Below are 26,060 nucleotides of genomic sequence, written 5' to 3'. Positions count from 1 at the left end.
AGAGATCTTGTGAAGATATTAGACATAACATATATATATATATATATATATATATATATATATATATATATATATATATATATATTGTGAGACTGTTTTGTGTTGGATCATAAAAAATGTTCTATAAAAAAATCCCTCTGCACTAGTTCCATAGAAGATAGAGAAAGAGAGAATGTCCTCCCTCCATTACTATATCATGGTGACTCCCACCTAACTGCCATAGACTAATGTTCTACTCTGATATTGGTGGAGTGACCTCTCTGTCATCACCGGGCTCTGTCTGATAGGTTACGGCTCTGTCTCTGAGGTTAGCAATGCCCTCCTCCTCCCCCTCCCCATACCATGACTGCCAGCACGCAGCAGCACACTACATACTGGCCAGTGCTCAGGAGCAGCACACAAGGCTGAGGAGTATTTCAGCAGGACATCTGCTGGACAGCACCCAGCACCATTATCCTCTGGAAAGCAATCAGGATTACAGAGAGGGAGAGGGGGCATTTACCACAACGCTGGGAGCTGCTGATCTAACAGTGACAGCTGGATCAACACTCAAATCTGCCAATCTCAACACAGTCTTGGATTGGAGAGCAAGATGGACAGACGCCATTGCCAGGAAGAACATGCTGGTGGCAGCACTGAAGGCCATAGGCAGGAACCCAGGTAGCAAGAGCAACTTACCCAACATTATACATGATTCTCCATCTGCAAGATGTGGTCCCTGTCATGTATCACCAACCATTCCCATCACTTATCAGTGCCCCCTGCAAGCTCCCTGGCATCCATATCACTTTCTCCAAGTCCTAATGCCAATCATTACATTCATTTTACAAACTGCTTGTGGTTTATTTCCGATTAACGTCACTAACATCCCTTTAACCCTTCCTGTTCACCTCTAGTGTATGTAATGCACTATTAACACTTTAATCGTTTTATATTAGACATCTGCCCATTAATGCCATTAATATCCAAGCAATATATGATGATATAGTACGCAGTCCTGATGAAAGGCAATGATCAGGTGTGATCGTGCCTGGGATATTATGTACAGAATTCATGACATTACTTTAATCTGAAGCCAAAGAAAAATGTATAGCAACATCTGTACTTGAATGATGATGAGTAAAACTCCAAAATAAATAAAATACGATAAATATGTTTGTTTCCTTAATTTTGGTCTATACATAAATATATATTACATTTAGTTTCCCTTTGAGACAAACAACAACATTTAGCTGTGTTCATTGCATTGCACTCATGGAAATCATGGAGTGAAAGCAACAGCTACAGATGTAGCAGAGCTTAGTGTATCACTTACTGTTTCTTTGAGTTTGGTATAACCTTAAGTTTCTGTTTTTTATGCAAAAACACAGACAATACAGCATAATATTGTGCCAAATAACAAATGTAGATTTGTTACATGACAAAGTCATCTCTGCTACTTTATTTAATAGTATTGTCAACTAAACATATATGTGTAGATCTCTTATATAAAGTTGTCATGGTGTCGCATGATGGAACAGATTGTATTGTCTCATGATGTCTGTAGGTGTTAAAGGTCTCTTTAGCTAATGTACAGCTACACCATTCATTTTAGGGACGTCACTAGCTCATAGATCTTACATACAGATTGTGTATGTCTATTTACTTATCCCTAATCACTTTCAATAAAGTAAAACATGTATCCATTCCCGTTATGGGTTCGCTCCCTGGGCGCTGGGCTCTTTTATTAACTAATTTCCCTTAAAGAGGACCTGTCACCTCTCCTGACATGTCTGATTTAGTAAATACTTGTATTTCCCATGAAATAACAACTGTGGAGCACCTTTTTTTAGAACTCTGCATTGGGATATTTCTCTGTTATTCCTCCTGGAAATGTTTACATTTGACAACTGGGCATTTGTCAATAAAGTCTGACACTGTCAGCAATGATTTGACAGAAGGCCAATATGAGAGGTAGGGCACCTTCTGAAATCCCATGCCTTGCACACCAAGATTCTTGGTCCTGTCCCTTTTGTATAGTGTCAGTCTTCTTGAAGTCTTCGTATGTTTTCTCAGATTTCTTTTATGAAATATTGTAGATGGAGAGGTATAAATTAAAGAGGTTCTAAAAGATTGATGGCATATTCCATTAATATGTGATTGATGCAGGTACGAAAGCTGGGAGCTCCACCAATCACGAGGGTTTGTGGTGCTTGATGGAGAGCTGTGGCAACTTTGGGCTTAACCCGACACAGCGCCACCTTCATCCTATGTGCTGTCTAGAAAGTCTATGGGCCCGTACACTGCTACATCGGCTTTCCGGAAAAAGCCGAACAGAAACGAAGAGCGGCTCAGCACTCACACGAGCGCTTCTGTCGCTTTGTTTTAGCGATTGGTAGGGGTCTCAGTACTCGGACCCCCACCAATCAAAACTTCTGACATGGCACTTTGACATGTCAGAAGTTTGTTGAACGTTTAGTTAACCTTTAAACCTGAAGGTACTGCAGCTCTCCACCAAGGGACGCAGCTTTTAGTTCTTGTAATAAGTGGATGATCCAGCGTTTGGACCTCCATCAATTACATATTGTTGACATATGCTATAGATATACCATCAATTATGAGTACGGAACCCTTTTACTCATAAAAATTTTACACTTAAGTAAATATTCAAAACATTATTTAACCCTTTGGAGAAACAGACAATTTTGGCCGTGTGTACATCGCCCATTTTTTTTTTTCAAACCCGACGTGTCACTTTGTGGTAATAACTTTGCAATGGTTTAACTTATCCAAGTGATTCTGAGATTCTCTTGTGACCCATTGTTCTTTATGTTAGTGGTAAAATGTGGTTGATAGATTCAGTATTTATTTGTGAAAAACACCAACATTTTGAGAAAATGTAGAAAAATTAGCATTTTTCAAAATTTACATGTATCTGCATTCCCATATGTCTACTTTATGTTTGCATCGTTTTTTTGAACATTCTTTTATTTTTCTAGGACATTACAAGGCTTAGAACTTTAGAAGCAATTTCTCACATTGTCAAGGACATTTCCAAAACCTATTTTTTTAGGGAACAGTTCAGTTCTGAAGTGGCTTTGAGTGGCCTATATTTTAGAAACCCTCCATAAATCACCCCATTTTAAAAACAGCACACTCAAAGTATTCAGAACAGCATTTAGAAAGTTTCTTAACCCTTTAGGCGTTTCACAGGAATTAAAGCAAAGTAGAGTTAAAATTTACAAATTAAATTTTTTTTGCAGAAATTACATTTTAATAATTTTTTTCCTGTAACACAGAAGGTTTTACTAGAGAAACCCAACTCAATATGTATTGCCCAGATTCCGCAGTTTTTAGAAATATCCCATACGTGGCTCTAGTGTTCTACTGGACTCAAACACAGGCCTCAGAAATGAAGGAGTACCTAGTGGATTTTGGGGCCTCCTTTTTAATAAAATATATTTTAGGCACCATGTCAGGTTTGAAGAGGTCTTGTTGTGCTAAAACAGTATAAACACACCCAAAAAGAGACCGTTTTGGAAACTACACCCCCAAGGAATTTATCAAGGGATATTGTGAGCATTTTGACCCCACAGATTTTGTTGCTCAATTTATTGGAATTAGGCGGTGAAAATCAAATCATAAATTTTTTCTCATAAAATGAAGTTTTAGGTCAAATTATTTAATAAGGAATAAAGGAGAAAAAGCACCCCAACATTTGTTGATGCATCTTGCTCAACATGTAAGACACTATTCTCTTCTTTATACCACTTGGTTAGCTTTGTATATGGCCGATTTTTATGCCAAAATTTTGGCGCATTATTTGTACATTTGTTCTCTTATAAATAATGCCCCTTTCTGCTAAGTCACGCTTCTTTTTCTAGACACTCTTGAAAGTGTCTAGTGAGGAGCAAACCTCTTCTTTTTGGTGCCAATCAATATTAAATTTGTCTTAATTTGTGCTAAAAAAAAAAAAAGAGGCGCAATTTAGGCCAAAATTGTGGCCATAAATAATAGTAAATCTGTTGGTCCTATTGTATGATTCCTAGTAGAGGGCCTAGAGGGCTGGTACATGACAGATGGATTCTATCTTTGAACCTCTGTATCATGTAGCTCTCCAGGTCTTGCACTAGGCATAGAGTGCAGCGCTTCTATGAATCCATTTTCGATACTTTGTGCAATATCTGGCTGCTTATGATAAGAAGTGCTGGCTAGTTTCCCATACAGTCTGATTTTCAACACAATCATCTCATCTGACCAAATATTATATTCTTCAGTTGGCTTTAGTATCTCTTAAGGCCCATGCACACAGCCGTAGCCGTAATCCCAGTCCGGGATTACGCCTACAGCCAGCCGCGGATGGGCGCTGACAGTCGTCAGCATTTGCGGGCCGTGCTCCCATTATAAAGTATAGGACATGTCCCATTTTTTATGGTAGCTTTCTACGGCCTGGACACCTTCCCGTAAATATACGGGAAGGTGTCCGTCGGCCATAGAAATGAATGGGTATGTAATTACAGTCTGTAATTACGGTCCGTAATTACGGATGAAATGTACGATCGTGTGCATTGTGCAATTAGGGGGCAAAATTTATTAATACTGGTGCATAGTACAAATGGTCTGCCAATCTCTCTCCTAACAGGACAAATTACTTGGTCAGACACATTATTTCTGACACATTTGGACATGTTAGAAAAGTGGCACAAGGGCTTCATAAATTTAATTTCCTACTGAACCCTAAAGGCAATATTACACAGGCCAATGATCGGGCAATTGAACGTTCATATGAACGCCCATTCCCGATCATTGTCCTGTGTAATAAGGAATAAAATTTAGAGGTCCAGCACACGATATGATGTGAAAAAATACAAAACTGTTTATTTAAGTCAAAATTAAAACAAATTAAAAAATCCCGGGAGAGAACGCCTACACATTTCAAACTTTTCAGTTTTAATCATAGCTATGATTAAGAACTGAAAAGTTTGAAACGCGTAGGCCAGGGGCGTAACTAGGAAAGACTGGGCCCCATAGCAAACTTTTGACTGGGGCCCCCCCTCCCCCGGGTGTCACACAACCCCCCCCCCTTGTAGATAGTGCCTTTTTTATAAACCCCCCCCTTTTGATAATGCCATACAGCCCACCTGTAGATAACGCTATACAGCCCCCTTTGTAGATATCTACAGAGGGGGCTGTATGGCGCTATCTACAGAGGGGGCTGTATGGCGTTATCTACGGGGGGGCTGTATGGCGTTCCCTACAGGGGGGGACTGTATGGCGTTCCCTACAGGGGGGACTGTATGGCGTTCCCTACAGGGGGGACTGTATGGCGTTACCTACAGGGAGTCTGTATGGTGTTCCCTACAGGGGGGGTCTGTAGGGAACGCCATACAGCCCCCCCTGTAGGGAACACCAAACAGCCCCCCCTGTAGGGAACACCATACAGCCCCCCTGTAGGGAACGCCATACAGCCCCCCCCCTGTAGGGAACGCCATACAGCCCCCCCCCTGTAGGGAACACCATACAGCGTCCCCCCCCTGTAGGGAACGCCATACAGCGTCCCCCCTGTAGGGAACGCCATACAGCGTCGTCCCCCCTGTAGGGAACGCCATACAGCGTCCCCCCCCTGTAGGGAACGCCATACAGCATCCCCCTGTAGGGGAACGCCATACAGCGTCCCCCCCCTGTAGGGAACGCCATACAGCGTGTCCCCCCTGTAGGGAACGCCATACAGTGTCCCCCCTCCTAAAAAAATGCGACCTACAGTGTGTCCTAATAAAAGACATGTATCCCCTATCCACAGGACAGGGGATACATGTGTGATCGCTGGCAGCGATAGGGAGAACGGGGGACTGTAAGTCCCCTGAAGTTCTCCATATCTAACCTCTGACTTCCGGCGTCTGCGCAGCTCACTAAAAATGAAAGGAGCGCTGGTCACGCATGCGCACAAGCGGGACCGGCGCTCCATTCATTTCTCCGGAGCTGCCGACACAGACCCCGGAAGTCCGAGGTTTGTGGTGGAGAACTTCAGGGGACTTTCAGTCCCCAGTTCTCCCTATCAATGCCAGCGATTACACATGTATCCCCTATCCTGTGGATAGGGGATACATGTCTTTTGTTTAATGGCAGAGCGGGGAGATACCTCCCTGCTCTGCCGTACTGTTCAGTGGCGTCGCGCTGTAGCAGCCATAGCGGCTGCTAGCGGAGCCTCCGGCCATGGTGGGGGCCCGTGCCGTGCGGGCGACACGGGCCCCCTCATGCCGCGGGCCCCGTAGCAGCCGCTACTGCTGCTACGGCGGTAGATACGCCACTGGCGTAGGCGTTCTCTCCCGGGATTTTTTAATTTGTTTTAATTTTGACTTAAATAAACAGTTTTGTATTTTTTCACATCATATCGTGTGCTGGACCTCTACATTTTTTTCCTTGGATTTCTACCTACTCCCGACGTAGCTCTCTTGCCCGTGCACCGAATAATCATGGAATGTGGCGTCTTTACTTCGAATGAGTGGTGAGCGGACCAATTTTTCTTGTATATTTTTTACCTGTGTAATAAAGGCAATGATCAGCCGATGAAAGAGCAAACCCTCGTTGATCGGCTGATCTGTTCTTTTATGTAGAATTAGAAAACATTGTTGTCAGCAGCACATCTGTGTAATGAGGGTGAGGCGCTGCCGACATTATGAAAATGTATAGGGACTAGCGATCGTAGTAACGAGCAACTGTCCCTATACTTATCCAATCATTGCTCCGTGTGATAGGAGCAAATGAGCACCGATCAACGAGCTGTCTCGTTGATCAGCGCTCTTTTACACGGCCCATGTCGGGCCATGTAATAGGACCTTAAATGTGTCCCATTGTCCAATGAAAGTGGTCTGTTGGCTTTACTGGGAAGAACTGTTCTATTTTAGTCTATTTTACCCCGGACAATGGGTATGTCAATTCCACAAGTAATTTTTATTTATTGCCTTTGTCATTTCAATGCTACAATTCACAAACACTACACAAAAAAGGCTGGTAATTAAATATCAAAATCGGGTCTTCGCATCTTCCCTCAAATAGGAGTTATTTTTATCTGCGCACAGCGGAAGAATCAGATCTTAATTACAGTTTTCAAGCAAATCTCAGTAAATGAGCCAAACCAAGGAGCGGCTGCCAGACACTTTAAACGTGGTTGTAAGGTTTTTTATATCTCATCCAAATGTTAAAAGAATCCTTGCTTACAACACTAGAGCACTTCTATATAGTAGTACTCTTTGGTCTGTGATGTATGGTACTGCTGGATATTGCTAATGCAATGTATGGGGGTACTGCTGTGTGGGTAGTACTGTGAAAGTACTACTATGTTGACAGTCTTCAAACGTAGCACAGAATAAGTTTGCAAAAACAAAAAAGTTGCTCAGGTGATCAGATGATCGCCTCAGGTTTGACTGTCAGAAACCTCATCCATTAGGTGTGATCATTAGGTGAAGTTTCATCATATGGATGTGCAATAAATGTCTAAGATGGTAATACCCCTTTAATATTAATATTCTCTGTTTTAGAGGACAAATAATTATTTTGGCCAGCAGGTGGCAGAATCACAAAGTGATGCTCTCTCATGCTCATATCAGGAAGTGTGGGTACAGGGTACTGCAGCCTGGGAGAGGTAAATAATCTACATGGGGAAAGGGAAGCATGTAGATATGCGGAAATATACTTCACTGTGTATGAGGGGCATGTGGCTGCACTCTATATGGGGGATATGGCTAGACTCCATATGAGTGATATTTGGCTGCATTCGGGGGCACATGTGTATATTGGGGGGTATTACTGGACTCTATATGGGAGGCATATGTCTGAACTCGGGAGGCACATGTGACTGGCATGGGGTCAGGTAACTATAACTGTATGAGAAGCTGTCTCTTACCTCAGTAGGCAGGACATAAGGGTTTCCTCAGCGTTCTGCAGGCTTGTGTTCAGCCATTTCCATATTCCCTATTTACTGTAATGTTGATTTATAGAACACGTGAGACCACCTGTCCTATGACAAGAGACTTTGAATATGTGGCCCTTGGATGGAATTATCTGAGGTCCCTATAAAGTGGTTGGTTGACCTCTTCTGATGTAATACAGTAAAGCTTATTCCTCCAAAGCCATGGCTGCTAGTAGTAGCCGCTTAGTAGTTCTCCACACTGGCTTACATAGGGAGGTCCTAAGTGAGTGACCCTATAGATGATGTCCATATACCCAAATCGGTCTTCACTCTTTTAATTTACTCCTCTTTATTTTAAATTGTCATCTCTGTATATAGCTTTACTCTGTACTACCTGCAGCTTCTAAGATTCTCCCTTCTTTCTGTGTTCTTCCTTTCGCCTACTTGTCTGCTTTACTAGCCATCTGTTCACATTCAGAGCAATTTTCAGGCCTATATAAGAGACTTGGAGAGGAATTTACCAACCTTTCTATAACAGTTTTCGGGAGTAGAAAAGTCACAAAAGGCCCTAAAGTTTTTGCCTTTTTACACCGCCCTCACAACTTTTGTGGGAAGTGGGTGTGCCTCTGAAAAAGAGGTGGGCCCATCAAATGTATTGTAATTTAAGCCAGAAAACTGGTGTCAATTATAGTGGAAATTGCTGGTGTAGATTTCATTTTACGGGGCATAGCAAGGTAGAGGCCCATGCCTTGCCCCCCCCCCCCATTGGTCAGTTAAATAAAAAGAAATTAAATAAAAAACTTACTCTACTCGGCATCATGATCATGTAAGAGCCACCTTGGGATGCTGAGGGGATCAGATGAGCGGCAAGTTGAGTATGTTTTTTTTCTTATTTTTTTGGCCAATGTGGGAAGAACAGAAAGCACATGGGCACGGATTTACAGATATTATTATTTCTTAACATATCTATGTATATATTGTATGCAAATGGCAACATGTTTCATAGTTTAATGGTTTTTCCATGATTAGAAAAAAGTTATGCTTTTATTACAGAAACAGCACCAATGTATCCATGGGCTATGTCTGGTATTGCAGCTTAGCCCTATTCACTTGAATGAACTTCAATAACAGTCAAAGCCCTTGGATAGATATGGTGCTTTTTTTGGGCAAAAAAAAATACCCTTTTGGCAATCTGGGACAAACCCCTTTATTTCTAATCGTATTAACTTATTCGTTGAATAGACAAATGTGGAACATGGCTGTTTTCTTTCTAACATTTTTTTTATACAGCTATAAAACAGCTCGTATTTTCAACCGAAACTTTATGCAGGAACCTCTGCAGACACTTCAGATGTTATTGGAATCTGTCGACAGGTCGTTGACAGACACACCTCTAAAAAGTTAGCTCAGCTCCTGTATTGTAATGCCCTATACACTACTAATGGAAATTATTATTTTTTTAGATTTTTATTCAAGTTGTGAATATTTAATAAACAAAACATAGTACAAGCACATGTTGGGAACACCGACCAATTAAACATATTATAAAGTGGAAATGTTTTTCCTAAATTATATTACTGTACGGCATCTGTTGTAAGGACTCCAGAACACTAAACAAAGCATGGCATGCCAAGACATCTGAGGTCAGATGTCTACAGGATTGTGCATGTACTTGTAAAGGAGAATGTAACACAAGATCAGTACAGGACGTAGTGTATTTACACAGTTGCTCCACTTTGTATATCTATTGCATCTACGTGAAACAAACATTCAAGTTGAGTCCACCAGAGTGTAAGCAGTTCTTTTCATGGTCCAATAGCTCCATATGGCCTAATAGGTCATATAGAAGGGGAAAACCCCTTTAAAGACAAAAAAATATATGGTCAAGGATTTAAATGCTTCCTTACAAGATGCCAACAACTATATCTGATAAGTTTCTGCGCAGAATTGCTGCTATGATGATGATTATGGATAGAACAGAGGGAAAAGATTACAGCTTCGGGCATCTTTATTTCTTTTAGACATCCATTTCCTTCGTTTCATTACCAGGCAGATGTAGAATCGCCAGCACTGAGCTATCTCATCACATAAAGCCAGGAAGTCAGCAGATTAGCAGTTAAACCAGTTCTCCAGCCTGTAGTGAAACATTCATTTCCCATTGGTGGAAGGTTTAGAAATATTTAATTACGGCGATGTAAAGGATTTGCCAGACACAGCTTCTGTGTCGACGCCCGTGGGCAATCAGTCTGCACCTGCTCCTATGTCTGTGAGACTGACTCCATCTTCCACCAATCAGGATGGCAGGCTTAGGAGTGGGAGAGCCTATCACAGCCTGGCCAGACGGAGCTAGCTCCCGCCCACTGTCTATTTATACCTGCCTTTCCTGTTCCTCCTTTGCCTATGATTCTTCTATGCTTGTTTCTTGGCTTGCTGCTGCTGCTTGTACAACTCATCATCTGCTTGTAATTGACCTTGGCTTTCTGACCACTCTCCTCCTCAGCGTTTTGTACCTCGTTCTCTCCTGGTTTGACTCGGCTCGTTCACTACTCTTGTTGCTCACGGTGTCTCCGTGGGCAGCTGCCCCGTTTCCCTCGCTTCTGTGTACCCTTGTCTGTTTGTCTGCCTTGCACTTACTGAGCGTAGGGACCGTCGCCCAGTTGTACCCCGTCGCTTAGGACGGGTCATTGCAAGTAGGCAGGGACTGAGTGGCGGGTAGATTAGGGCTCACCTGCCTGTCTCCCTACCCTGAGACAGAATGATTATGTAATGACAGGGTAGGGAGACAGACAGGTGAGCCCTAATCTACCCGCCACTCAGTCCCTGCCTACTTGCAATGACCCGTCCTAAGCGACGGGGTACAACTGGGCGACGGTCCCTACGCTCAGTAAGTGCAAGACAGACAAGGGTACACAGAAGCGAGGGAAACGGGGCAGCTGCCCACGGAGACACCGTGAGCAACAAGAGTAGTGAGCGAGCCGAGTCAAACCAGGAGAGAACGAGGTACAAAACGCTGAGCAGGAGAGTGGTCAGAAAGCCAAGGTCAATTACAAGCAGATGATGAGTAGTACAAGCAGCAGCAGCAAGCCAGGAAACAAGCATAGAAGAATCACAGGCAAAGGAGGAACAGGAAAGGCAGGTATAAATAGACAGTGGGCGGGAGCTAGCTCCGTCTGGCCAGGCTGTGATAGGCTCTCCCACTCCTAAGCCTGCCATCCTGAGTGGTGGAAGATGGAGTCAGTCTCACAGACATAGGAGCAGGTGCAGACTGATTGCCCACGGGTGTCGACACAGAAGCTGTGTCTGGCAAATCCTTTACAGGCGAATACTTCAATTAATAAAGATGATAATTAAAGCAGCGCACAGACATGAAATGACTTGTCCTGGAGCAACCACTCTCTTGGCTTGATCTGTGAATAAACAAGATTCATCTCTCCATAACTTTGTACGGACAGTGATTTTAACAATCAAACTAAACTTCTATACACATTTTTGTATTATCAAGCCTGAAATCAAGATAAAATTGTGCCAGATTATTTAGCATTTTGCAAGCCACTAAATTCTATAAAAAAAACAATAGAAAAAAGATAATATAGAAATTAATAAATATATATAGTAATTAGCATACAGCTCCTATAATGGAGAGATTGACTATTGCTGGTTGCAATCTATTGGGATAAAGCACGGGTTCTAAATAGCATTAAAAACATCTTTGGGCACATCTATAGGATATTATTACTAAAAGATACCTTACAGGGTATAAATATAAATGTATTCAATTATGGAGGGGTGTTTCTCAATGAAAGTCCTCAAGTAGCTCGCAACAGGTCGTAATGTTAGGATATTCCATAACGAACAAACCTGTGGCAATGCCCGTTACACTGATAATAATTATATTAATTGTGCACTACTAAGGAAATCCAGAAAACATGACATGTTGAAGGGTATTTCCATTTCAGACATTTATGGCATATCCTCGACGGTTTCTGTAACTCCCATAAATGTCAATAAAAAGAGCTGTGCTCACCTCCCCATTTATTCTTCGTCTGGATGAGCTGGCTGGCGGCCACCTTACCATGAAGTGTGAAGGTTGGGGGGCCCCTGTTCTCTTTATAAGTGGTGGTCCCAGAAGTGGGAGCACCGCTGTGCAGGAGAAAATCCTATAGTGCTTTTGCCCTTTCGTTCTTGGCGTTGGTAGGGGTCCCAGAGGTCAGACCCCACTGATCTTAATGTTATGGCATATCCTAGTGATATGCCAGACCATTATGTGAATCGAATACCCATTAGTCACTACTGCAATTTATTTTGTAGAAGTGAGTATTGGCCTATTCTAACTAAATCTTGCTATATGATAGCTAAACCCACATAAGAAAGGAACATGTTTTAAAAATGGCCAATGTAAAAGTACAATGATCTGGAATGGTGAGAAGTGTGGGGATTTGTGCACTATTACATAGTCACATAGTTACATAGGTTGAAAAGAGACACATGTCCATTAAGATGTCTCAATAAATTACATAGTTACATAGGTTGAAAAAATACACAGGCCCATCAGGTTCAACCTTTCTCAATAAATTACCCATCATTAATTACTGATTAATTATAACCCTCAATGCCATTCATAAATAAATAAGCATCTAGCCTTTTTTTAAATGCTGACATAGTATCTGCCATCACTACCTCTTGGGGAAGGGCATTCCATAGCTTGACCACTCTAACTGTAGAGAACACTTTCTATATTGATGTCTGAAGCGTATTTCTAAGCTGAACAATCCCAATTTTCCTTAGCCTTTCATTGTAAGCGACACCTCCCATCCCATTTAATAATCTCTTTGCCCGCCTTTGAACCCTCAAGTTTTCCTTTGTCCTTTTTACAATGTGGAGCCCAAAACTGAATTCCATATTCTAGATGTGGCCTTACAAAGGATTTATAGAGGGGTAATAATACATTTAAATCTCTGGCTTTTATCTCTCTTTTTATACACCCTAAAATCCTATTTGCTTTTGCAGTTGCTGCCTGACATTAAGTGCTGCTGCTTAGCTTATTTGTTACCAGAATACCCAGGTCCTTCTCTTGTTCCGTTATCCCCAGTTTTATTCCATTTATATGAATTAATACTATTATTACGTCCTAAATGCATTACTTTCCATTTATCAACATTAAATTTAATCTGCCATGTTTTTGCCCATGCTGCCAGCTTATCTAGGTCTTTCTGTAATATTTTAAAGTCAAGCTGAGTTTTAAGTATCCTACAAGGTTTTGTATCATCAGCAAAAACTGACACCTTGCTTTCAATCTCATCCACAAGGTCATTAATAAAGAGATTAAAAAGAATTGTGCCTAACACCGATCCTTGTGGTACCCCGCTGCTGGCTTCAAGCGATTTTGAGTAAGTTTCATTTATAACGAGCCTTTGTTTTCTGTCCCTTAACCCCCTAGGCGCACGAGGACGCAACTGTACGTCCATGTGGCCAGTGTCTTAAGGCACATGGATGTACAGTTACTGCGTGGTTCCCGGTGCACACTGTCGGCGACAGTGTGCAAGGGGAACCAGGAGGCCAGCTGTCCCTGACAGCTGACACTCCACTGTATGCCGATCAGCGTCTTATTTCCGCTGATTCCGGCAATTAACCCCTTGATTGCTGTGATCGATTGCAATCACTGCATTCAGGGGTTTCCAGCTCATCGGCAGACCTCACGATGAAATCGTGAGGTTTGCAGATGGCTAGCATGGCGATCGGAGGCCAAGTAATGGCCTCCGTGTCTGCCATGTACGGAAGCCTATCAGGACCAGCCTCCTGATAGACTTCCTGTCAGAGTGACAGGACGTCACTGCCGTTCGTGATGCACACTGTCGATGACAGTGTCTGCGACAGTGTCGGCGACAGTGTGCATCGAGAACCGGGAGGTCAGCTGTCCCTGACAGCTGACACTCCACTAGTTGCCGATCAGCGGCTCATTGCCGCTGATTTCGGCAATTAACCCATTACATGCGGGGCTCGATTGCGATCTCCGCATGTAGGGGGCTTGTAGCACATCAGCAGCCCCCATGCAATTGTGGGGGCTGCTGATGATTGTGATGGAACCCGGGGGCCAGACAACGGCCCCCGGGTCTGCCATGTATGCAAGCCTATGAGGATCAGCCTCTGGCTGGTCCTCGTAGACTAACTGTCAGAGTGACTGTGACGTCACACTGACAGTTGGAATACGTTACACTACCTTGGTAGTGTAATGTATTCTAGCAGCGATCAGAGCTGCAGGTAAAAAAAGAAAGTGTAAAAAGTAAAAAAAAAAAAAAAAAGTTAATAAAAATGTTTTACAAAACTGTAAAAATAAAAGATTTTTTTTCCTATAATAAGTCTCTTATTATAGGGAAAAAATGAAACCGTTAAAAAGCAGTACACATATTTGGTATCAACGCGTTCGTAACGACCCAATCTATAAAGCTATAATATTATTTTTACAGCACGGTGAACGGCGCAAAAATAATAAACTAAAAACAATGCCAGAATCACTATTTTTTGGTCACCACCCCTGCCAAAATATAGAATAAAAAGTGATCAAAAAATCGCATGTACCCGAAAATAGTAGCAATAAAAACTACAACCCATCCCGCAAAAAACAAGCCCTTACACCGCTTTTTGACTGAAAAATAAAAAAGTTACGGCTCTCAGAATATGGTGACACAGAAAATAAATTATTTTATAAGGAAGTGATTTTATTGTGCAAACGCTGCAAAACATAAAAAAAACTATATACATATGGTATCGCCGTAATCGTACCGACCCGCAGAATAAAGTAAAATTGTCATTTATAGCGCATTATGAACGCCGTAAGAAATAAAGAATTTAAACCGCCAAAATCACTGTTTTTGGCCACCAAAGCTCTAAATAAAATGTAATAAAAAGTGATCAAAAATTTGCATCTACCAAAAAATGGTACCAATAAAAACTACAGCTCGTCCTGCCAAAAATAAGCCCTCACACCACTCAATTCATGGAAAAGTAAAAAAGTTATGGCGTTTGGAAGGCGGGGAGTGAAAAACTAAAATGGAAAAGCAAAAAAGGTTCAGTCCTGCAAAGGTTAATTAATTTCTATTAAAAAAATTAATTATTACCACATGTGGGGTTTTGTCGTACTCGGGAGAGATTGCGTTACAAATTTAGGGCGACTTTTTCTCCTTTATCCCTTGTGAAAATGAAAAAATGCAACATTTTAGTGGACAAAAATGTTAATATTCATTTTCACGTCCTAATTCTACTAAATTCTGCAAAAGACCTGTGTGGTATAAATGCTAACTATACCCCTAGAAAAATTCCTTGAGGGGTCTAGTTTCCAAAATGGGGTCACTTTTGGGGGGTTTCCACCGTTTTGTACCCCCCAGGGGGTTGCAATCGCGACATGGCACTAAAAACCAATCCAGCAAAATCTGTGCTCTAAAATCCAAATGTCGCTCCCTCCCTTCTGCCGTGGGTCCAAACAGCAGTTTATTACCACATATGGGGTATTTACGTAATCGGGAGAAGATGCTTTACAAATTTTGGGGTGAATTTTCTTCTTTATTCCTTGTAAATATTAAAAATGTCTATGTTATTTCAGAAAAAAAGTAGATTTTCGTTTTCACAGACTAAGGCCTGATTTACACGAGCGTGTGCGTTTTGCGCGCGCAAAAAACACTGCGTTTTGCACGCGCAAAAGGCATTTGACAGCTCCGTGTGTCATCCGTGTATGATGCGCGGCTGCGTGATTTTCGCGCAGCCGCCATCATAGAGATGAGGCTAGTCGACGCCCGTCACTGTCCAAGGTGATGAAAGAGCTAACTGATCGGCAGTAACTCTTTCAGCACCCTCGACAGTGAGTTCCGATCACAATATACACCAACCTGTGAATCAAAAAAAGACGTTCATACTTACCATGAACTTCCTGCTTCCTCCAGTCCGGTCTCCCGGCCGTTGCCTTGGTGACGCGCCCCTCTCTTGTCATCCGGCCCTACCTCCCAGGATGACGCGGAAGTCCATGAGACCGCTGCAGCCTGTGATTGGCTGCAGGCTGTGCTTGGCCTGTGATTGGCTGCAGCTGTCACTTGGACTGAATTGTCACCCCGGGAGGTCGGACTGGAGGAAGAAGCCGGGAGTTCTCGGTAAGTCAGAACCTCTTGTTTTATTTACACGTGTATGTATATTGTGATCGGAAGTCACTGTCCATGGTGCTGAACCAGTTTAACTCTTTCAGTACCGTGGACAGTGACTGTCTCCTGCCGTCGCGTACCCGAACATTTTTTGCCGGGTTCGGTCAAAACGAGTTCGGCCGAACCCGGTGAAGTTCGGTGCGCTCATCTCTAATTTGACACTCCGTTTGGATGTTTGTAAACAGAAAAGCACGTGGTGCTTTTCTGTTTACATTCATCCTTTTGACAGCTCTTGCGCGAATCACGCAGTTCGCACGGAAGTGCTTCCGTGCGGCATGCATGGTTTTCACGCACCCATTGACTTCAATGGGTGCGTGATGCGCGAAAAACGCACGATTATAGAACATGTCGTGAGTTTTACGCAACGCACTCGCGCTGCGCAAAATTCACGCATCGTCTACACTGCCCCATAGACTAATATAGGTGCATACGACAGGCGTGAAAAGCACGCGCGTCGCACGCGCCTATATTACGCTCGTGTAAATGAGGCCTAACTCCAATAAATATAGCAAAATACCTGTGGGGTCAAAGTGCTAACTATACCGCTAGATAAATTCCTTGAGGGGTCTAGTTTCCAAAATGGGGTCACTTTTGGGGAGTTTCCACTGTTTTGGCACCACAAGACCTCTTCAAACTCGACATGGTGCCTAAAATATAATCTAAAAATAAGCAGGCCCCAAAATCCACTAGGTGCTCCTTTGCTTCTGAGGCCGGTGTTTCGGTCCATTACCGCACTAGGGCCACATGTGGGATATTCCTAAAAACTGCAGGACCTGGGCAATAAATATTGAGTTGTATTTCTCTGGTAAAACCTTCTGTGTTATACATTTTTTTTTATTACAAATGAATTTCGGCAAAAAAAAAGAGAAATTTGTAAATTTCCCCTCTACTTTGCTTTATTTCCTGTGAAACGCCTAAAGGGTTAAAATACTTTCTGAATGCTGTTTTGAATACTTTGAGGGGTGCAGTTTTTAAAATGTGGTGATTTATTGGGGTATTATAAAATATAAGGCCCTAAAAACCACTTCAGAACTGAACTGACCCCTGTAAAAATAGCCTTTTGGAATTTTCTTGAAAATGTGAGAAATTGCTGCTAAAGTTCTAAGCCTTGTAACGTCCTAGAAAAATAAAAGGATGTTCAAAAAATGATGCAAATATAAAGTACACATATGGGAAATGGTAACTAGTGACTATTTTGTGTGGTATTACTATCGGTTTTACAAGCAGGTATATTTAAATTTAGAAAAATGCACATTTTTGTAAATTTTCTCTCAATTTTCGTGTTTTTCACAAATAAATATTGAATTTATCGACCAAATTTTTCCATTATCATAAAGTACAATATGTCAAGAGAAAACAATCTCAGAATCGCTTGGATAGGTAAAAGCATTCCGTAGTTATTACCACATAAAGTGACACATGTCAGATTTGAAAAAATCAGCTGTGCCACAAGGCCAAAACAGGCTGCGTCCTAAAGGGGTTAACCAATTCTTTACCCACTTGCAAACACGTTCCCTCAGTCCCTGTATCTGTAGCTTTAGAACAAGACAGTTCTGGGGAACAGTATCAAATGCTTTTGAAAAAATCCAAATAAATCACATCAGCCGCATAACCAACATCCAGATTTTCACTTACCTTCTCATAGAACCCAAGCATGTTGGTTAGGCACAACCTGTTTTTCATTAATCCATGCAGGTTATCAGTAATTAGACTTTTCTACGCTATATAATTTTGTAATTCATCTCAGAATACAGTAAATACCTTACATACCACAGATGTCAAACTTACTGGATGGTAGTTGCTCGGTTCCACCTTTTTACCCTTCTTAAATATTGGTACAACATCAGCCGTCCTCCTATCCTGTGGCACATTGTAATGTCCGTGGCTGTGGGCCGTCAGCTCCAATCTCCTCCTGACAGCCACAGCCACGAGTCGGCAAGCGCTGGCCCCAGCCTCCTCCTCAGGAGACGCCAGCGCTCGTGTCTACTCACCTCTGCCAGATCCCGTAGGGTGTGCGCACTCGTGCCCGCTGTTAAACGGGCAGCGCGCGCACCGGACTTCTGATTAACTTTGAACCCATGAGTTCCCTGGACTATAAGAGGGGTCCAGCCCCCTGCTTCGATTCCTGAGCGTTGTTGTTGTTTCCTAATTTGTCTATGTGATGGCCTCCTAGTGTGTTCCTGTTCTGTTTCTGTTCCTGTTCCCTGCATGCCATACTATCCTGGTCGAGCACTGTGCTGTGCCAAAGTCGTGTCGTGCTGTATTCCATGTCTGACCTGCTTCACCTCGCCTGACGTCTACCTGCTGCCTAGTCCCAGCCGAGCCTGCCTTGCTGCTGTCCGAGCTGCCACAGGTACCTATAAGAACTATAGACATTGACCTGCACCCTGTTGGCCAGCTGCCTTACCGCTAAGGGGTCCACAGACCCTTCGTGACCGTACGCTCAGGCCATGGACCCCGCTGGTCGATTCAAGACTATGAAGACGTCTCAAGAGATGCAGGCAGATATGCTAGACCTCCGGTCTCGACAGGACCTACTCCTCTAGGCGTTGAACATTCCTGCACGTCGGCAGGAGGCACAAGCTGCCATTCCTCCTACTACACCTCCTGGCAGTGTTGATCCTCAGACTACACCTCTTGGCAGTGTTGACCCGCGTGTTTCTTTGCCACTTCCTGACCGCTATGATGGAGAAGCAAGTACCTGTCGTAGATTTCTGAATCAGTGCCAGTTCCACTTCAGCCTGTATAAAAGGACATTTTCATCTGATGGCGCAAAGGTCGCTTTCATCATCTCTCTCCTCACTGGCAAGGCTCCTGCATGGGCGAACCCTATCTGGGAGAGACAAGGACCAGAGACCCGTGACTTCCAAGCCTTCCTCCGGACTTTTATAGTGTTTGAGGAGCCTGGTCGGGTCTCATCTGCAGCGGCTTCTTTGATTAACCTACTCCAAGAAGACACCTCCGTGAGTGAGTACGCCATCCACTTACGCCCCCTTCGTGGGAGAGCTGTTATGGAACAATGAGGCCCTGGTGGCTGCATTCTGGCATGGACTGGTGCCTAAAATTAAGGGCAAACTTGCCACTTGGGTTCTGCCGTTCGACGGGAGGGAGTCCTTCCTAGTCTGGGTACTACTTTGCAGCAACCCCTCCAGATGTCGATCCTCCTAAGGAGTCTATGATAATGGACCTTTGTATGTTATCCACCCAGGAGAGACAATGCAGACGCACTTCTGGACTCTGTCTTTATTGCGGCCTCGGTGGCCATCTTGTACGCGTGTGTCCCCAAAGATCCCTAAGCCTAGAGTGACAACCTTGGGTAAGTTGTTCATACCTTGGGTAAATTGTTCATACCTGTGACCATAGTGTCCGGTAAGAGAACGCATCAGGTCTCTGCGTATCTGGACTCTGGATCCGCTGCTAATTTAATCCGTAGAGACCTGGTTGACCATCTGCAATTACCCACCACCCCTCTGGAGAGCCCATTGACAGTTGCTTCAGTGCCTCTGGCAGTACCTCTGCCAGACCCAGTTATAGCTGTGACCAAGCCGCTGAGGCTCCAAGTAGGGGCTCTTCACTCCGAACTTCTGTCGTTCTATGTCCTATCCAAAGCTGTTAACCCTGTGTTGCTGGGCCTGCCTTGGCTCCGACTGCATGCCCCAGTCCTGGACTGGAATTCTGGAGAGGTTCTCCAGTGGGGCCCTGAGTGTCAAAGCCATTGCCTGATGCAGATTCGTTCGGCTCAGCCTTCTCTGCCTCGGTCATTGGCAGGATTGCCGAGTCATTATGCTGCATTTTTGGATGTCTTCAGCAAGAGGGAGGCGGAGACATTGCCTCCACATCGGGCGTATGACTGCCCTATTGAACTGATTCCTGGTGCACCACTTCCCCGTGGTAGTGTATATCCTCTCTCTCCTTACCAGAGACTCTGTCCATGTCCGCCTATGTGAAAAAGAACTTGGAGAGGGGCTTCATACGAAAGTCTGCCTCCCCGGCAGGAGCCGGGTTCTTCTTTGTCAAAAAGAAAGATGGCTCTCTTCATCCTTGTATCGACTACTGAAGTCTCAACCAGATCACGGTGAAGAATAAGTATCCGTTGCCACTGATCTCTGAACTGTTTGATCGTACACGTGGTGCCAAGATTTTTTCTAAACTAAACCTGCGCGGGGCTTACAACCTAGTCTGGATTCTCCAGGGTGATGAATGGAAGACTGCATTTAATACCCGTGATGGACACTATGAGTATCTAGTAATGCCCTTCGGCCTGTGTAATGCTCCCGCGGTCTTCTAGGAGTTTAAGTACATTTTCAGTGACCTCCTCTATGTTTGTGTAGTAGTCTACCTTGATGACATCTTGATTTTTTCTTCAGATCCTATGACGCATCAGAGACATGTCCGTCAAGTTCTGCTACGGTTAAGGGAGAATCGTCTGTACGCCAAGTTGGAGACCTGCGTGTTTGACCGAGATGCTCTACCCTTCCTGGGCTACATCGTCTCGAATCGAGGTCTCGAGATGGATCCGCAGAAGGTAAAGTGTGTACTGGAATGGCCACGTCCTCAAGGCTTTAGAACCATACAGCACTTTCTGGGATTCGTCAATTTTTACAGACAGTTTATTCCAAACTTCTCCTCACTGACATCTCCTAACTCTGACCTCACTAGGAAGGGCATGAACGCCAAGGTGTGAACTCCTGAGGCAGAGTCTGCATTCAATAGCCTGAAGAGTGCCTTCGCGTCAGTTTCTATCCTCCATCATCCTGACATTTCTCTACAGTTCTCGCTGGAGGTGGACACATCCGCTGTTGGTGCTGGTGCACTCCTGTTCCAGAGAGGTTCCAAGGGCAAGTCTATGGTATGTGGATATTTCGCTAAGCTCTTCTTTTCCGCAGAACGCAACTACTCAATTGGGGATCGGGAGTTACTGGCTATCAAGTTGGCCCTGGAGGAAGGGGAGACATCTACTAGAGGGCGCAGCTCATCCCATGCTGATTTTTACGGACCACAAGAACATCACCGATCTCCAGACAGCTCAATGGCTGAATCATCATCAGGCCAGGTGGTCGCTGTTCTTTACCAGGTTCCGGTTTGAGCTCCATTATCGCCCGGCCGACAAGAATGTGAGGGCCGATGCCTTGTCCAGGTCTTTTGAGACAGAGGACACCATGGAGATGCCACAGAACATTATTGATCCATCTTGCATTGTCTCTGTCAATTCCTTGCAAGTTGGGGACATTCCTCCAGGGAGGACTTTTGTGCGCCTGGCTGACCGAGGGAGAATCCTCCGCTGGGGACACTCCTCTAGACTGGAAGGTCACGTGGGGACCCGTAAGACCTGAGATCTGATTGCCCATCATTTCTGGTGGCCCACGCTGCCCAAGGACATTTTGGACTCTGTTTCGTCCTGCTCAGTGTGTGCAGCTAACAAGGTTGCTCACTCCAGACCTGCTGCCCTGCTCCAGCCATTGCCTGTGCCCGATGCTCCCTGGCAGCATATAGCTATCGACTTTATTACTGACCTGCTTCTCTCTGCTGGATGCAGGGCTGTCTGGGTGGTGGTGGATCGATTTTCGAAGATGGCTCACTTCGTTCCTCTGACCGGTCTTCCTTCTACTCCTCTACTGGCCAAGCTGTTCATCCAACACATCTTCCGCCTGCACGGCTTACTGCAGCATATTGTGTCTGATCGGGGGGTTCAGTTCACCTCGAAGTTCTGGAGAGCCCTCTGCGGACTCCTAGGTGAAAAGTTTGACTTTTCCTCGGCCTACCATCCTCAGTCCAATGGTCAGGTCGAGAGGATCAATCAGATCTTGGAGAACTACTTACGCCACTTCATCTCCAAGCAGCATGATGACTGGGTGCAGTTGCTTCCCTGGGCTGAATTCTCATACAACAATCACACCAGCGAGTCCACACAGAAGACACCATTCTTCATTGTCTACGGCCAACACCCACAAATTCCTCTCCCGGTGCCTGATATGTCCGAGGTACCAGCTACTGACACGGCTTTTAGGAACTTTCTGCAGCTCTGACAGCAGACTCGATCCTCTATCCTGCTGTCGGTCGACCGCATGAAACAGAAGGCGGACAAAAGGAGAACAGAACCTCCTCAGTTTCTTCCTGACACGAAGGTCTGTCTGTCCTCCAGGAATATTCAACTGAGGGTGCCGTCGTACAAATTTGCTCCCTGGTTCCTCAGACCCTTTGTGATCCTACAGCAGATCAACCCTGTTGCCTACAAGCTACGGCTGCATCCTACCGTCAATATCCCCAACTCCTTCCACGTCTCTCTCCTGTAACCGGTGGTTCTGAACTGCTTCACCAAGACTCCTAGCCCTGCGATTGCCTCCAGCAGTCCTTCAGACACCTTTGAGGTTAAGGAGATCCTGGACATTAAAAAAGTAAGAGGAAGAACCTTTTATTTAGTAGATTGGAAGGGGTTTGGTCCAGAAGAGAGGTCCTGGGAGCCAGAAGAGAATCTCAAAGCTCCTACTCTCATTAAGAGGTTTCTCTCTTGTTCTGGTCCCAAGAGGAGATTGTGTAAGAGGGGGGATACTGTAACATCCGAGGTCGCTGACCTCAAACTCCTTCCATCCATATGGCTGTCCTGTTCCACAGTGACCACCAGGGTGTGCTCACGAGCTCAGTCCAGACTTAAGAAGTCAGAGCGCACGCATGTGGGATATTGGGCTGATTGCTCCCAGAGCACCCTTGGCTATAAGATGGTCCAAGGCCCATCCTCCCATGCCTGAGCATTGTTGTCGTATCCTAAGTTTGTCTGGCAAATGGTCCCCTAGTGTTTCCTGCTCTCAGTGTTCCCAGTTCCTGTATCCTGTAACCTGTATCCTGATCTAGTGCCAAGCTGAGCTGTAACCATGCTGTGCTGTATTCCACGCCTGTCCTACTACTCCTCACCTGACGTCTACCTGCTGCCTAGTCCCAGCCAAGCCTGCCTTGCTACTGTCCGAGCTTCCACAGGTACCCTATATGAACTATAGACTTTGACCTGCGCCCTGTTAGCCAGCTGCCATACCGCCAAGGCGGTATGGCCCAATAGGTCCACAAACCCTACATGACAACGTCACTGTCCATATATGTACAGTGACATCAGGGGCTACCTCTAGGCGCGAAATCCCCGGCCAGACCATCCACATGTTCCAAGAGAGCAATCCTCGGCCAGAGTGTCGACAACGCTCTAGCTGTGGTTTCCACTCCTAGTTGAAGCCCCAATGGAATTATCTACATGGAGAGGGTGGCACTATCTACAGAGAGCACTGTGGTATTTTCTACAGAGGGTACTGTGGCGTTATCTAAGGGGTGGTGTGGCACTATATACAGAGGCAACTGCGGCACTATCTACAGAGGGCACTGTGGCATTATCTACAGAGAGCCCTGTGGCACCATTTACAGAGAGCACTGCTGCATTATCTACACGGGGTGTGGAAATTTTTACAGGGGACACTGTGGCACTATCTACAGAGGGCACTGTGGCATTATATACAGAGGGCATTGTGGCATTATCTACAGAGGGCACTGTGGCAATATCTAAAAAGGGGCTGTGTGGCACCATCTACAGGGGGGCTGTGTGGCTCTATCTACAGGGGGGCTGTGTGGCTCTATATACAGGGTGTGTGCCACTATCCACAGAGGGCACTCTGGCATTATCTACAGAGAGAACTGTGGCACTATATACAGGGGCCCTGTGGCACTATCTACACTTGGCACTGAGGCATTATCTACAGGAAGCAGTGTTTGGCAATATCTACCGTGAGCAGTGTGTGGCACTATCTACTGGTGGCAGTCTGTGGCACTATCTATTGGGATCAGTGTGTGGCACAATCTACTGGGGACAGTGTGGAGAATCATCTACAAGGGGCACTGAGTGTGGCACTATCTATGCTGGTCTTTATGCTACAAGTAGTGGTCAGCGCATATCACCTAGCCCTAGTGATAAAGTGAGAGATCACCTGCCTGTAAACAACCGGATAACCAGAGAGAGATACTGGCCACCATAATAGTTGTTAGCCAAACTAGTGCAGAATTTATTTTTATTTGTATGCAGAAATTCTGGGAAGAAAACCACAACCTATTGCCAACCCACCAGATAAGACACACCCACCAAATTAGTCACACCCTAAGTGTCCCTGGGAGAAAAAAAATCAAAGGTTAGCAACTATGCTACACTGCTCATTACTGCTGTATAATCTTCTCCATGCTGCTGCTCTTTCTATATATGAGATAGAGATAGGAGAGCAGCATTCTCCTCTTCTCTGTGTGCTGTGTATAGAAGACATGATAGCCGCTAGGCTCCACCCACTAGCTTTGAGACAACTGAGAATTAGAGAAAGAGCCTGCAGAGGGGAAAACTGCTAAATAATGGCACATATAAGTCATGTAATGACCAGAAATAATGTAGCAGCTTATTCTGAATAGTTGGGCATGCTTTATATAAGAATCTCGCTTTTTTTCAAATGCTCACATAGCACCTGCCACTACTACCTCTTGTGGTAGGCTAGGCAAAAGTTTGACTACTCTGACTGTAAAGAACCCTTTCTTATATTAATGTCTGAAACCCCTTTCTTCCACACACGATGAATGTCCCCTGTTCCTTTGTTAGAGTCCTTGAAAAACATAAATCATGTCCTTGTGTTGATCTCACACAAATTCCTCTGTTTTCATTTTTATTAATCTTGTTTCTAATGATTTTTCGTATGGTCTTACTTTCCAGAAATCTTATAGATGAAGAAAAATATGAAGACAGTGGAAATGAGAAAATAGTACTAGGTAACATAACATCAAACACTACTCTGCAGGAGGTCCACCACTGCTTCCTAAAAGAGTCACCCAACTGCATTAGGGACCGTCTGTCTACATCTAGACACTGCCACCAGCCTTCTATTGACAGACCCAATGGACAGTTGTCACCTCGCGGATTTGACGCACGTCAGCATCTAAAGTGCTGCCACTGCAATCACCAAGAGCGCAAACTGAGTTACACAGTACCACAACTGCCAGGACATGAAGATAGGAAAACATTGTGCTCTCATCATTCCAGTGTTAATCCTTCCACAGATTCTTCACATCAGACTGCGGACTATATTTGGAAGCAGTGGGTAAATGAGCGGAGGGCAACACAGACAATGCAACATCATGTAGTAACTGTAAGGTAAGTACATTTTTAAACAGAGGCATAACCTGATGCTCCTCGGCCCCAATTCAAAATCTATAACAGCCCCTTCTCTGCCATGTATCATTTATAATACTGGTGTATATTTTCTATTACTTTTGGTTTTTAAGATGTCTATGTGGAGGTATTAAACGAATAGTAGTAATGTACATTGTATTTATTGTGATTTTATACAGTATTTTATTGTTTAAAAGACGTCTGTCATATTTCTGTATAATATCAGGAATTACCCAAATTAATTCTTCTGTTTTATTATTTTTAAGACATGATAAAGCATTCAGGATGCCAAAAAGGTACGTATAAAATATCCATCTATAACCCTGCACTCTCAGTAATCTGCTTTAGTTTCACTGTCAAAGGCACTATTACTATCAGCACTAGCTACAATTTTGTAGCAGGTCCCCTAGCATAAAATAAACACAAAGGCATGTACATATATTCTGGAATAATTAAAAAAAATAAATAAATAAATAAGTAAATAAAGAATGTTCCTGGTGTCTAGATATTACAACTTATTACAAATACCGCCCTATGTAGTCGGCTCGTAGAATCATTCTACCTCCCATCTGTCCCCTGTTTCTTGTTACACAGACTACACAGGATTCGTTTTACAGTCTGTTACTATGGAGATACATAGGGTCTGCATATGAGCTGTATATACAAAATGCTAGGATAATTTTAAGATTATTCGCAGCGTTACTTTTATATATACATATATATATATATATATATATATATATATATATATATATATATATTGGTGATTAATTCTATTTCCCTGCTTTTTCTCTGTAGTGTTCATCAG

At 44.0% G+C, this 26,060-nt stretch overlaps 1 protein-coding gene across 1 annotated transcript in view; it reads left to right on the top strand.

Moving 5' to 3' along the window:
* Window positions 1-356: 356 nt before the first annotated feature.
* DISP2 (dispatched RND transporter family member 2) overlaps window positions 357-26,060 on the top strand; it is a 68,981-nt gene continuing 43,277 nt past the window's right edge. The window contains exons 1-3 of the mRNA XM_075844281.1: window positions 357-660; window positions 24,797-25,234; window positions 25,519-25,548. Coding sequence (XP_075700396.1) covers window positions 593-660; window positions 24,797-25,234; window positions 25,519-25,548 — 536 coding nt within the window. The 5' untranslated portion in view covers window positions 357-592. The remainder of the gene's footprint in view (window positions 661-24,796; window positions 25,235-25,518; window positions 25,549-26,060) is intronic.

This window comes from Rhinoderma darwinii, chromosome 12 (genome assembly GCF_050947455.1).
Source record: "Rhinoderma darwinii isolate aRhiDar2 chromosome 12, aRhiDar2.hap1, whole genome shotgun sequence".
NCBI classification, from domain to species: Eukaryota; Metazoa; Chordata; class Amphibia; order Anura; family Rhinodermatidae; genus Rhinoderma; species Rhinoderma darwinii.
Note: the sequence above shows the minus strand (reverse complement) of the source record. Positions and strands in the feature narration are given on the sequence as shown.